The sequence below is a fragment of the Streptopelia decaocto genome (genome assembly GCF_964273445.1).
Source record: "Streptopelia decaocto genome assembly, chromosome: 1".
Lineage (NCBI taxonomy): Eukaryota > Metazoa > Chordata > Aves > Columbiformes > Columbidae > Streptopelia > Streptopelia decaocto.
The window spans coordinates 135,226,549-135,241,713 of NC_138663.1; the positions used below are offsets into that span (position 1 = coordinate 135,226,549).

Genomic DNA, 15,165 nt, shown 5'->3' on the forward strand with positions numbered 1-15,165 from the left:
TTTCCTCTACTTTATGTTCTTGTAAAATCCACTCTGCTGTAACACAGACTCTTAACCAAAACCACGTAACGGTGACAATTTTTTACCCAACATAGTCAGGAGGCTGTAGCTGATGGTCTTTTCTTGTGGGCCTCACAGATGTGCAATAGTAGCAGGTAATAACGGAGCTTCATTATCTATTGCCTCTTTGTTTAGATAGTTGTTTGACTGGCAAAGAATAAAGGATCTCAAAGATGCTCCTTTTGTGTCGTGTATTGGGTTTGAAAGGAGGAAACTCTAGACAGCTGGTTCTGCATGAAGAATAATAGTATTGTATATGTTATGTTATTTTAGTTGCGTGTTATGGTTTGTCTACAGGCGGCTTGTAGGTGAATTGATAATAAGCAAATAAAGGCTTTCATTTCCAAACCTACTGGTGTAATAGTTTGGAAACCCAGATATTTTGGTGTAAGGATGCACAGAGGTCTGAAGAATTTCTCCCATATTGCCAGGTTCGTTTTTGGTTGTGTCTAAGTGCGTAGCAATGGGAAATGGCTGCTGGGCAGGATTTTGAAACCATTAACATATGCAAATCCCACCTGCCTGTTTTTTCCCCTCCAGAGCTGTGAATAGAACCCAAGGTGCAGATTTTTAGCCTCCGGGTGTAGCTGGTAGGCTCTTCTGCTTGACATTCATAGCCAATACCATCATGATTCCTAAATGAGGTGATTTCAACTGTAAGTCATTAAAAGGTTGGTAAACAGACTATCCCCCAGACAAGAGTAATGCACGCATCTGTGCTCTGTCAGCTGTACTTAAACAGGTGAGACTGAAAAAACAGAAAGTGGTAACTTCTCTCCATTTTGGTTGTGTAGGGTCCTTGTTCTCTAAGAGAAATTTTTGTCTGAAAAGTTTATATTAAAAAGTGAAAATATTTAAAGAGTCAACACAGCACTGACTTAAAGATATATGCACTAGCAGGGAGATTGGTTATTTAAGCTTTGCAGTGAAGCAGGTAGTTTAAAACTCTAGACATTAGTGCTTAGGACTATCTTTGTGAAGCATGCAGTGAAAAACTGAATCTGATGCCCTGTCTCTCCATTTTACATAAAAACAGCACTTAAACCAGCCACAAATTTATTCTGGTATTCAACAGAGACTTGTTTAATATTTATTTCTACTGTAGATTAACATTAAAGGTAATCAGAAATTGTAGCTCAGTTTACCTTAATTTATGATGAAATACTTTCTTTGGTTCTTCAACCATTGCTGCAAAGGTGGGTCTCAAACTGTTTAGGAAGAATGAATAGTGTTTATATTAGTATATTATTAATTACTTAAAATTAATGTGAGTACTATCTGCTGCACTTTTAAGGAAACTAAGATATAGAGGATCGAAAGCTTGACTGTCTAGGTCCTTTCAGATGGCTTTTGAGCCTTGTCAATTTATATCAGCTGAAATCTAGGATAGAGGAGGTTAAGTTGTATACCCAAGGTTGCCTGTTGAGCTAGGAGCAGGGTCAGAAATAAACACCAAGAATCCTGATTTCTAGTCACCTTGAACTGTTGTATCACATTCCTTCCTAGACATGCTAGCATCTCAGTAGTATGTGATATTGTAAATGGAATTTATTTACTGTCCATCTCATTTTTACATTTAATGCTAAGTATGAAGTGGTTGTTAATACTTGCCTAATGTTTGGATGGGTATATTACCAGCAATCTTCTTTATTTTCTTTTTCTTTTTTTTTTTTTTTTTTTCCTTCCTTATCTTCTTTAACCTCTTGTTAAAGAAAGTAATAGAAAGTAAATCCATAGAAGATATTTACCCACAGAGGAAAAACTGGAATAGATCTCCCTTCTTCAGTAGTCAGAACTACAAAAAAGATTATGGTGGTGAGAGGAGAGAGCTAACCTTGTGTATGAACTCAGGGAAAGGATCTTATGTACCAAGGCTGAGTTTGACTGACAAAATAGGATGAAGTTTAAGGCAAGAACTGCCTTTTTGTTTGGCAACACAAAAGGATTCTCTTCCTTGATGGAATCTCAGCACTACTCAGTACAATAACATGATAACTGGTCCCAAAGATGGAATGAGTAAGATTGGATGGTGGTCTTTGGGGGCCCAGGTGTGTTATATCTAATCTAACTATGTTTGATAGTAACTTTTTCATACATATGGTAGCTATTTCCTTGGCTTGGAAGTAAGGCGTATATGCAAGTTTCATGTTTGCTTGGTCTCTGTTCTAAAAGCACACAAATTTATTCTCAGAAGAAACCCCGACTATATCTGTCTCATGTCATGCTGTATTCTAATTCAAAACTAAAACTGATTTGTTCCAGGAGATGTCTTGAAGCATAAATATGTTGTGGCTTGTGGGAATGCGGGAGGTGTGATGGAAAGAGCAAATGTCTATAGATTGTACTTCAAAAAGATACTGCCACTTGCTACAGAAAAGACATAGTAAGTTATTGCTGCCTTGGAGCAACAATCCTCAGCAGGCATTCACCCCTTTGCATGGGATGATATAAACATTTTAGTGGATTTATGACTATAAAGGAGCATCTGGAGATGAGATTGTGTAAGACTAATTTTAGAGTCTGAATTAAAGTAATTCCATAGCTACAGAAGTCACTGCCATGTTCTATACTTTTGTTTAAAAGATGTATATGGACTATGGCAATACCAGATTTTCCCAGCCAAATAGAACAGAAAAATCTAATGCACTACTGTTGGTAGTGGTGTGGTGGGTACTGGTTTACTCAGAGGATTATGAAAATCCTTCATGAAAGGTATTTATGCAATCAAGTTTCTGAGGCAAGTTTCTTCTCAGCTGTTAGCATCTGGGTTCCATTTTACCATGAATAGGTGACTGTCTCTTGAATTTATTTATGTTTCTCACTTTTTAATAGAAAGTATAACATGTATTCCTGGTTGGGGGTGGGGAGAGTTTGGTTAGTTTTTTTAAATTTAATTTTATTTTTCCCTCGTATTTCACCATTATCTTCCAGCTTAAAATAAGCATATTATAAATTAAACATATTAATAAAATGAGTCATGTGCGATGTACTAATGGAGTAGGTAGAGAAATAAAGTTGTTTGAACTCAGTTTTGGTTTTGGAAATCTAACTTGCTCACCTGAAGTATCTGAAATACTGAAATGCAAGTTTTGTTTTGTGTTTAATTTGTTTTTTTCTTCTTTCCCTCAGTGATTCTTACTGGTGAAAAGCTTCCAGCCTAGAAATGATAGTTACTGAAAGTTCGGATAGTAGAAGGCTCAGTAGGTGAACAAATGCACAGCATTGTAGTAGCTCAGAGTCTCTAATACCAAGAGTGGCATATAGACTTGCAAGGTCATGTCATTATTTTGACCATTGTCTCTTCCACAAGTGGCTGATGTACAAGTGGAAGCTGAAAGTTATTAATCACATCACAGCCCTAACTGCACAGTCCTTTGCATGCGTAATTTTCTGGGACCCTCTGGCAATATGCTCATGGCTTGGGGATGAAAAGGATAAAATCCTGATTCCTTTGAAATCAATCGAAGCTTTACAATTGGCTTGAAGTGAGGAATCATTTGATCCTGAAGTAGTGGGCCAAAATTACGGTACTAAACATAGAAGGAATGAGGATGAAAAGAAGTCACTCTAATTGAATAGTTGAAACTAAAAAGAAAAATAAACAAACAAAATCCTTTGGACAATATGTGCAATATGCTTTCTACCAGCTCCCCAGCTAAACAAACGTAGTTCATGAGCAGAGAAGCCTACTTTCCTATGGATCAATTTCTTGAGTTTAATTGAACTTTGATGTTTAAACCAATGTGTGGGTCTCATAGAAGTTTTTACTGTGAAGTCATGAGGTAGCTAGTAGGTCTTTTTCTTCCACAGATTTTCCATATTTACTCCTGGGGATGCTGACAAAATTTCTCTCCTCTATTCATTGGACTTTTATATAAGACAGAGATCTCAAAGCTACTTAGTTTCTCAAAAATATACCTGAAACCTTTGATCTTAAATTTGATCAATATTAGCCAGTGATTTGAAGAGACTTTAAATGGCATAGATGCACGTAGTGTAATCACATACACACTCAGCTCCCTAACCGCAAAATCAAGGTAAAAAGAATGAATGTGTTATTCCAAACAGAGAACCCATTTAGGAGCAACCAGAGATTTTCTACAGCAGGAACTGCAAATATGCTTAGCTGTACTAATGCTTCATTTATAAGATAATAAGAATTCTAAGCAATTTTCTAGAAGGAAAGAGATTTGTATTTGGCAAATGAGATTTACTAGTAACCTATTCCAGAGCTTCCCTATGTTTCTTCATGCATTGCCCAAGGCTGCCAAAAGTTTAAAAAGTGAAAGAAATGCCAGATACCACCTCCCTCTCCTGCAGCCACCCTGGAGCAATTATGACAAGAGTATTTAACTTACAAATCAAAATGATGCTAAGAGGACCCACCCTCACAAACTGAAACAGGAATAAATTCTCAGTTAGCTTTCCAAGAAGAAGAAGGTTGAATGAGCTTTCTGCTAATTATACTGTATTTGAATGAAAAGCATTTGTGTTTCACCTTTAACTGTATAGTCTTTTTTATATTGATGTTTTAAGTGCCTATGCACTATGCTTTATCCACATCCTAATCTTGTCCTGTCTTGGATAAGTTCCTTGCTGGCTTCACTGAGAACATTGTTCCCTTCCTGCCATTCTCAAATTTTGTTACTAAATTATTTTTCTGTTGATCTGGCCATATTACCTATTTTCTGCCTCGAGGAGCTGGCAAAGCTTCACTCCAGCCTATATTTTTTTTTTCTTATTTCGTATTTTTCTTTTCCAACCATTCTAAGTTCAGTGTCATTAATGCCTTTCTAGACCTATCACTGCAGTATTGCTTTTCTTTTCTGGTGCAACATGAGGTGTGAAATCACAGAGCACACACTCTCCTTGCTGAGGAGTCACATTTTCTTTAGGGGGCCTGCAAAATCACCTCATGATAAATACGTGTTCGTGCTCCTTAGAGAAAGAAGGGAGGGACTGTAAAAACAGTTGGCTTTGTCTCACCTCTCTGCCATTTTAAGATTTCAAACTCAGGAGTTGTAGGTAGCTGCCTTTCTTGTGCCTCCCCCCTTAGTGTAAATGTAATTGCACATTCTTTCTTGGTGTTTCAGACATAATGCAGGTCTCCTCTTCCATTTCAGTTTTATGTTAGATAGGAACATTGGGCATTTGTTGTGCTAGCCATTACTCCTTTCATTTTTAATCCTTATTCATTTTATGGTGGATTATTTAAGATCTTTTCCAGGATCTTTACTTGAACTGTTAATATACTTGAGGACCAGTGAGAGGGGCAGGTAGTTAGTGAGATTTGAGCTTGTGCAATATCAATGACTTCCACTAGTTTCTGGTAGCAGGCTGTTGAACAGCTCATGGAAATCAGTCACTGCACGGCAGCCTGAAAGCAACAGGCTCAGCTTTCATGGTTGAGATTTTTTTTGTTTTGTTTTATTTTGTTTTCCATTTCTGTTTGGGGTTTTCTACCCCATTATCTCTGTTAAGTATAAATATTGAATTTGGGATACCCAGCAGTGCTTACTGAAGGCATTCAGATGCCAGGAGCCAGACCTTCTCCTTGTCCTTTACTCAATATCAAGATAAGTCACACACTTTCATATTAAATAAAAAGGGTTGAGTTCCCTCTCTATTCCTTTGGTTTTACTGAACAAGGAAATTAACATGACATGCAGTTTTTGGGAACAGCCAGCAACCCTCTATGGTGGGGTGAGAGGAAACTTCTGGCTTAAGTACTGTGGCTGAGTTTAGGTGCACATGCTGTAAAACTGTAGATGGTTTGTTGAACTGTGTTGCATATCCAGTATTCAGAAGCTTCCACTGCATTTTAACATGTGTATATGTGCTTTGTTTCTGCCGCTGCAAATCTTCTTCAACTTTTTTGAATTGGACAACACGTGCCAACCTCTAAGCCATATGCCTATAACTAGCAACACTTATGAATTTTTTCAGTCTCATATACTTTCCTATGTAAATTGGCTACCAAATTCCACCCTGAGTTTTAACCTGTAATAACTTCACTGCTTACAGTGCCATTTGCACTGGTGTAATTTAGATCAGAATCTGGATGCACATGTAAATGCATGCATGTATGCACACCTGTAATGCCTGCTTTCTTACATACATGTTTACATGCACACACTTTCATTTTATATTTTCATTTAAAAATGAGTGAGAGGGAGAATCTGTTGATTATTTTTATGCTAAACAATTGTAGAGAAATTAGCAAGATGAAAATAAATAGTTTCAGGTTGGAGATGGATTTTGGAGTTGTGCATGCGCATGCCCACCTTTACAAGGTGTTCTGGTTCTTGTCAGTCCCAAGCAGTAACTTTTCTCTTTTCACCTGACTGGCAACGCTGAATTTCCTATGAGCCTCAAATATAGTTTTTTATTTCACTTTGAGGAAAATGGAAGCAGGAATGTTGAGAGAAAGGAAAGGAAAGGAAAGGAAAGGAAAGGAAAGGAAAGGAAAGGAAAGGAAAGGAAAGGAAAGGAAAGGAAAGGAAAGGAAAGGAAAGGAAAGGAAAGGAAAGGAAAGGAAAGGAAAGGAAAGGAAAGGAAAGGAAAGGAAAGGAAAGGAAAGGAAAGGAAAGGAAAGGAAAGGAAGAAAAAAAGAAAGAAAGTAATGCAGAAAAAAAGGAATAAAGAAATCCTCAACACAGCAGCCCCCCCAGCCCCCACTTCTATACCACCAGTCGAAACACAGAACGTATTTTAGCAGAAGTGCCCCAGCTCTATCATATGTGCTGTGCAGAGTCATCACGGCCATGGTGCATAGCTGAGAGCCGGAAAGCAAACAGCTGCTGTAGCCTGATTTGAGTTAAAATAGTGTCAGTGTTTAGTCTGGCGCAGTGCTTCAGGAGAGATTGGCAGCTGGGTCAAACAAAGTCATTCCATTGGCTCCCTTCCCAGTAAGCTTCTGCTAGTATTTAGGTACTAGTGCAGCCTAGGCCCCTTTTCTCAGGGATAGCCTAACATCTGACCGCACCCTCTTTGCTTTTTAAAAAATGCCTTTTCACTCTTTAAGATAAATCCACTATTATACAATCTGCCACTAATTGTGTATTAAGACTGTTTTTTTCACTCGAAAGCTGACGCATCCTGCGCTCAACGTGCTGTAGAAAGCAGGCTGTTACAGTGCTGGATTAATAAAAGGGGCCTTTATGGTTTGTGAAAGAATATCTCTGTGCTTAGGCAGGAAACTTTTTGATCCACAGAAAAGCCAGACGACATCTAGGTAAGGCCGTGTATCAAATTTGCTTTTATGGGATAGTGGTGCAGCGAGCGCTGTTAATTGTGATTGCTTAATGTTTGCATGCCCATTTTGATAAGCTTTGTAGAAAGTTTAGGAAATAGCTGCTCCTGCATATCGAGCTCTTTCTCTCCTCCCCCCTCCTCACTCCTCCTCTGCCTTTAATGCTTGCAGAATCTTGTAAAGCTCGGCTTAGTTTTCGTTGAAATACGCGCGGGCGCCTCGCTTCTTTTTGGAGAGGGGTTTCTTGCAGAGGCACACGGCAGAAAGTTTTGCTGTCGGACCCAAATTGCTGTTAAAAGTAGAGTGGCTGGGGAGAATTTACAGGGAAAACTTTCAACTGTTACAGATCTGCCTGGGCAATCATTTAAAAGTAGTTGAAAACTGCTTTGAACTAACAAGGGTTTAATTACGGAAAAGTTTAATGTGGCGATGGAAGGAATATTAAGTAAGTTGTCTTTGTCTCATACTTTTTAATTTTAGTTGTTGCTTTAGCCTGTTGGGTCACATTTTTTGTCAGCGCTGAAGGCTGCCATGAATTGGTAATGAGGGCCCCTTTTGCACATGATTTTGGCACTTGGCCAAAATCAACTTCCCAACGGCAAGCTTTCTCTAAAAGAACCTGAAGCATTTTTTTGTGATTAGGAATCATGTCTGAAAGCTGCCACAACCAGTTGTGTAGGCATGTCAAAATGACTTTATACAGTATATCTGAAGCATTTGGGGGGGATGGGGGGGACGGAGTCTGTTTTTTCCTTGTGTACCAAATTGTTGCTATTATCATTCTAAATTTCCACAGCTTATGCACCTCCAAAAACCATGCTATAAGAAGCTAAGGCACAATGAGAATCGTTGGTACCTTTATATTTTTCAACATGCCAAAGCAGCCCTAATCGTCATGTTTAAGCAGAATACAGTATTAGGGGTTGCTTAAAACACTTGTGGACGTAAAGCAGATGAATCTAAATTTTTAATCTCAGTAAATTATGCTCAGTGAACAGTAAGTAATAACATTTTTGAGAAGTTTCTTTGTTCGAATTGTGTGAGTGAAGCTTTTTGATATAGCTATTTAAAAAATACATGTCTAGATCCATTGGAAGGAAATTTGCAAGGAAAATCTCAGATGTGCCTTCGGATTTATCCTGAGTCCTTGAAAACTGGGTACGGGTCTGATCTGTGAGACAAGGAGCAGGAGCTGGGTTGTCCTTTGTTGTTAAAAAGGGGGAAAGGGAGTTAGTCTAAACATTAATAAGGAGCTGCGAAAGTTCATGTTTCAAGTGTGCTCAGAGTTTTGAAACTTCTGGAGATCATCAGTGCAATAAATGGGTGATTATTCCTCGCTGATATTATATAAACAAGTCTGGCACTGTAAGTGAATACATTATTATTGTACACTTGAACGTTTTGTGAATTTAATCTGTATTTAACAAAGCAACCCAGCAATTGGAAATTAAGGACCTCCTATTACATGCTCTGTATACTCTACCCCAGTGGCTTTTCCGTGTGCGTTCAATGTAAAGACAAAATGTGCTAGGCAGCATTTTTGTTAGGTATTTTTATTTTACATAACAGCACTTGTGGCTATAGCTGAGGAGCTGCTGGTTTCTTCCTGCATGTGTTGTTTACTTATAAGCAATACCATACTTCAGCAGCAATATCGATGTGGAACAGCCTTTTCGCACCTTCCCCTGCACCCTTCCCCCCAGCCTTGATCCCTTTTGCAGTAGTTCCTGCTGTTAAAATGAGCTTTACAGGTATTGTCTTTCTTCTGTTAAACCATACATTTGCTGTAAGGTGTTTGTATGTGGGGGTGGGTGTGTGTGTTTCTTTTATTACATAATGCAAGACATAGCTAGACGGGGAAAAAACTCGAGCTTTATAGACTCTTCAGTACCAGTACTTTAATATAACTTGCCTGGGAGAGTTTGTTCATTGTTATGTTGCAGGAGACTAAGCTACAATACTTGAAATTCTCCTACAAGTCTAACTGCAACACGTTGCATTTGCAATGAAAGAAAGCAGACAAGATTAACATGTTGAAAAAAATGGAGAACATTAGTAAAATAAAATGGATAGGACCTAATTGTATTTTTCTTGTTTTTTAAAAAAGTTTTACAACAGGGGAAAACACATCACGGCTAGATCCTCTTTTAATATAAAGCATTGCCAGAAAATTACTATCCTGGGTGCAAAAATAAATGGAATAGTAGAATTTTTGCAAATTGTGGAATTTATTTGCTCATGCATGGAAATAATTTCTCCTGAGTTACTGAATTAGGTACAGTTAATTTAAGATATGCATATATACGTCTAGTTAATGCAAAACTAACTTTAAAATGTTTTGCTGTGGTAGTCCTAGTTTTATCTAGAAGGCTTTACTGTGAAATAAGCAACACATGCTAGTCCACTAATTCTAGAGGTTTTCATTTCTGTTTTGGTTGGTGAAGGTTTGTGTTATAAATCACAGCAAGTTATGCTCCAAAAACTTTGTGAGCAGTTTCTAAATCCAGAGTCAAATTTGTTCGGATAGCATGCCTGAAGTGTAAAATCTACTATATGAAGTAACAGAGAGTTTTGTTTAAAAGCTTAAAACATTATAAATTTAGCTTTTGATTGCAGACACAAAAGTAACATTTTCCTTCATCAAGAAATGTATTGTCTGTGTGAACATACAAAGACTCATGTTTCCATCAGATAAATTAGCATTCCATATTCATAAATATTAAGTTTAAAATTTATAGATAATATATTCTGCTTTTAAATCCCAAACTGGTAGATTAATGTTTCTTCTTTATACTTAGGTTAATAAATAACTGTCTAGTTACTTTTCCTGAGCCTACAAAAGGTGAAGGATATTAAGTATTCTCCATTATGCCATTTTTATTTTCAACAGCCCTCAGGAATAACATGTCTCTAACCTTCCTACTTGGAGGGCTTTATGTTTTCTTTTTGTTTGCAAACATATCATGAAACACGGCAATAATAAAGCTTAACATTTTTGTAATTTTGTATCTTAGATTTTACTTCATAGAATCGTTGAACTCCCAGTTATGCATTTCAGTGCAATAAACCAATTTATTCTCCATTTAAAATACAAATTCTTGCTTTGTAGTTGGCATTTTTAATTACCATTAGACATTAATATTTCATGTTTTAGTAATGCAGTGTAAGTAGTACATATTGTTATACATTTGAATAAAAGTTCAAAAAGTATTTACAAAATACTTTCATTTACATGAAAAAAACAAACATAAACATACTGTAGAACACTTTCCGTTTATCAAGAAAACATGAGGTCTTGTAAAAAAAGCTTTATTCTTCAATAGATTCTACGATATGTTTTAAAACTTTCGACATGAAACAGGACTGTTTTGTTTTGTCTTGTGGGGGCTTTTTTTAGCAAGCATTTCATTCATATAAACTAAGCACTTTGTTCTATATGTTCTAGATTCCAACAATGAGATAAATAAATTGCTGCATTGGATGGAGCATAATTATTGAATTTTGGCAGAACTTCAGTGAACTCTGCCATGAAAGATTAATGTGCACAGTGCACTCTTAGATTCTAAAGTAACAGAGTAAGATAAGGGGAGTGCCTAAGAGGCTCCAACCTTTGTGGTTTAGAGAAAATAGAAAACGATGGGCAAATGTTAACTTTTGGTATAAACTGCTAATGATAATGTTTTGTCATCTGGGTGATAAAACCTACAGGAGCAGACAAAGAAATCTAATTTAACACAAAGTCTCTCCATTTCTTTCTTGTTCTGCTTCCCATTTTTCTGTATTTGAATAGCCATGATTGCTCTGTTCTTAGGAAAAGGAGAACGTAGCAGGCAGACGACTTGCAGTATCCAGTACTGCAATGTGGTAATGAAATCCCTCCATATCAGCATGTCCTTTGTGATTTTTTACTACAAATATGATTTTGGTTTGTGATTATGCTGCAGTGATTTCAGAATACAAGTAAAATTGCACTGGCTGGATGAAGGCTATGCGTAGTAATAGTAGTGTTTGTTATTACTCCCTGTCACTTTTTTCTTTACCAAATATTGATAGTTTAAAACATTTGCTAGAATTGACAAATTATGGTTATAATTATAAAATCATATTCCTCTTGGCTTTTAAATAATCACTGCGCCCAAATAATGTTTTTAACTGAGAACAAAGATGCATTGTCCTGCCAGTCAAGCTCCCTTGGCAGGACCAATAGGATTGCAAAGACTTTTTAGTATTTCGGTCAGTTCGCTTTAGGAGAGAACAGGCACGACATCAACGCTGCTCTGGGGAAAATGGCTGTGGTGCTCCTGGTGGTGGTACCCTGCCCCCAGGGGTAACTGCTCTGCTTTCTCCACCTTCCCGGCACCCTGTCCCTAAGCCCAGGTGTTTCCCCTTCAGCAGACATGTGCAGCCCCCAGCCCCAGCCCCTGGGCCTGGTTTGCAGTGGGTCTCGGGGACAGCAGCGTGATGAGCAGGCTCCAGCGTGGCTGTGGGTATGCAGTCTGCCTGACTGCCCAGTTATGGGAGTATGGCTCCGGTGCACCCAAAATCAGAATCAGAAGGAGTTAGGCAGGGAGGATGTGGCCATGGTGGGTTTTTTCTCTGTTTGTGTGTTCTGTGCTTCCAGACCCTTAACCCACTGCTAAGGCTGAGTGTGTTCAGTTCAGTGTTTTAAAATGGCAGGTATCCAGGATCTTGGATATATTTCATGACTTCAAAGACGTTTCTGCTCTCCTTCCCAGTCACATCTTTAAGCTCACGATGACAGCGTTACGAGTGGGATAGTTAAAGATGTATAAGGGAAGGAACTGATCCAGGGCCTACTGCAATCAGCAGAGACTTCGCAGCTCTTTGGATCCAGAACCCTGTGACCTGCCTGCTCTGGATGCCAAAAGCTGCCTCATTGCCCTTAGTTCCTGATGGCACTAGCGTGACTGGCATTGCCATCTTCCTCAAGCAGCTTTGTTGTCTTCATTGGCACTCTTCAAAGAGGGAGGTTTACTAAGTAAAAGGCTTGGACATGCTTCCCTTGCATTGTAAAGAAGCAAGACATCTGAGTGCTTATTTTTCACATTCGTGGTCTTTTCTCTTGTCCTTCTCCCCTTCTAAAAATGACTCTTGTGGCTGACCTTGATTATATCAATTCGTATCACCATTTCAAGCAGAATTCAGAAAGTGCATCTACCCATCTTCTTGTATATCCCTATTTAAATGCTGCCTTAGATAGCATATGTTCAAGATGAACTGAATTTAGATTCTAGGTCTATTATTTTGATAATTAGACGTAATTTTCTTTCAGTAAGGTTGATTTCAGGATACCTTCATCTTCAAACAAAAAAAAAAGCCTATTTTTATGTTTCTTAGAGTACTGTTGAGTGCTTCGGTTTTTGTTTACCCTGTAAGTGTATTTAGTTGGAAAACCTTTACCAAGTTATATTAAGAGTGTGCCTGTGTTTTGAAGTAGACCACGATCCTTTTCTTCTTTGAGGCTTAAACAGTTTACAGAAATTAACATTTTTTTTTCTAGCAATCTAAAATTTTTACCACAGACTATAGAATAGGGGGAGGAATATCATTAATTCTTTGCACGGATAGTAAATGTATTTGCAATGTGAATTCAGCTTGTGATTTTACAGCAGCAGGGCTATGGACTGTTAACATATTAGATCTTTTAAAATACTACAAACATGTTTGCAAAAGTTTTATGTAGGGCCCAGTGAACATTCCCTACATTATTTTAGCGCATAAGAGTTGGGCGGACGTTTAAATGCTTACTAGGTGTCACATGGGAAACCACGAGATGACAAAAATAAAAAGGTGCATTAAAGCAAATCTTGCTGCTCTGTCTGTGCTGACCCGGGGAGCCCTCCCTGCCGCAGGAGCAGCAGCTCTCACGGGTGGTTCGGGGCAGTGGCGCTGGGACGCTGCAGCTCCTCGTCGTGCCGGGGGGAGCGGCGGGAGGGCAGGAGCAAAGCCAAGGCCCTGGACACCGTACAGACCGGTTGTTGTTCTGCCTGGTGGAAAGAGAGCGGAGCGGCTGCCTCAGGATCCCGGGCTGAGGTCTCTGCTTTAAGCCGTTCTCAAAGCAGGATGAGTTTCTTGCAGCTGCGACCCCAGAGCTCGTGGCAGCAGACAGTGAAGTTGTGTGGGCAGGGCACAGGGAGAGGGCTCAGCCCCATGAGGGATCCTCTGTGGCTTCATGAACTACCGCAAAACTTAAGTCCTGAATTAAAGGCAGAAAATACAAGACAGGTGAATTTTTTTTAGATGCATAAAGGTGTGGAAGCTTTTATTTCAAGCATAGTAACTGATAAGCAGATTAAATTATGTTATAGTGTTGTCTGGAGTTTTTTTTAATTACCTGCACATTGTGCAGGCCAGCATAGCAAATTGTCCTAAAATCTATTCTGTAAAATTGTGTACTTTACATTTTGCAAAGTTACACATTGTGGCACTCACTTCTGACAACTCTCTCCCAGGGCATGCCAGGTTCCCCAGGGCTGGACATTACAAATGCTCAACCTTTCCCTTCCACTATGCTGTACAAAATTTTGTGTGTCAATATTACACTCTTCCAAAATATTGAAAGAGTGTTGTAAAGAAGAAAAAGATTCCCAAAACTTTGGAAACTTTTTTTTTTTGGGTCAGAAATGAAGAACAGTGATGTACAAAGCTGTTACATTTGGGTGGGGCAGAGGGGAGTAGAGGAGCAAGGGTAAGTTCAGAAAACTCAACCTAGTCATGTAACTCACAGTGTTTGCAACCTATGAAAATATTTATGACAGAACTGAAATACTGTTAGGCTGACAGATCACAGTTGAAATTGCATTTTGTAATCTTAGAGCATGGGTGAAGAAGCAGAGTATTTGACTATAATACTCCTGTTTTAATAGTAGGAAAGAAACAAATATTGGAAAGGAATTCCACCTACTTAGAAGGTATCTCATTTGGGGGCATACATTAGTTTGCTAAATTCCAACTCCCAGACAGGTAATCGTGAATGCTAATGTATATTTTTTATGACTTTCAGAGCAAGAGAAGCCAAGTTTAGGAGCATGCATATTGTGATATCCTCAGTGGTAAGTACCCTAGCTGCAACCAAGTTTATTACATTTTTGTAGACTAGAGGTCTTTTCAAGACCACACTTGCTGCAGCTTAGTCACACAACAGCTTCAAATGTCATTCTGGAATAATAGGGCAGTAATGTGATATACTCTATAATGAAAATCAGTGTAAAGCACAGGTGGTTGCTAGCGTTTGTGTGGTCAGATATAAAAGCTTCACTATGGGTACAAGCTACTGCTTTCCCACTTGAGGAAAGTATAATTAAAAGTGGTTTCCAGATGTGCTGGCACACATCTGCCATTTCCCAAAATGAATTTTGCAAATACAAACTGAATTGTTTTGCATTCAACATTATAAAGCTGTTGATGGGTTTTCAGGTAATGAAAAGGTTGGAGGCATCAACATCCCCACTGTAAAACTGAGGTGTCTTTAGACAACAGATAGTAGCATTTTACATTTGCATTGTGTCCTTAGGATTTTCTGTGAGTAGTTCATAACTGAGCCATGGCAAATATGCAAAATCTATCTAGACAAAAATTAACATTTATTTCATGCAAACATGAGAAGTGATTCCTTGCTACTGATTCTATATGCTACCAGATAGATGCAGCAAGTTTGGGCTTCTTAATTTATTTGTTTGTTTTCAGTGCAATGAAAAAAAAATACTACCCTAAAACATTAGATTTCAGATCCTTTATCCTAATTTTCAAGATGTGTAGTCAGAAAACAAGAAAAAAACAGTGTTCTGAAAACTGACCTTTAATTTGTCACAGAACAGACAACAGAAGAAAGT

At 38.3% G+C, this 15,165-nt stretch overlaps 1 protein-coding gene across 17 annotated transcripts in view; it reads left to right on the forward strand.

The window, feature by feature from the left end:
- Nucleotides 1–15,165, forward strand: part of LOC309441175 (uncharacterized protein) — a 262,238-nt gene that overhangs the window by 130,067 nt on the left and 117,006 nt on the right. For 9 of the 17 annotated variants that reach the window (XR_014184329.1, XR_014184330.1, XR_014184331.1 and 6 more), the window contains one exon: nucleotides 14,337–14,385. The exons of 1 other annotated variant lie outside the window; for it this stretch is intronic. Coding sequence is in view for 4 of the 16 variants with exons in the window: in XM_082055665.1 (XP_081911791.1) it covers nucleotides 14,337–14,385 (49 nt within the window). In the remaining 12 variants the exon portion in view is untranslated. Of the gene's footprint in view, nucleotides 1–6,250; nucleotides 7,295–7,466; nucleotides 7,758–8,561; nucleotides 8,678–8,783; nucleotides 9,064–14,336; nucleotides 14,386–15,165 lie in introns of those variants that run through there. 7 more of the 17 variants (XR_014184337.1, XR_014184338.1, XR_014184339.1 and 4 more) reach the window with 4 other exon arrangements.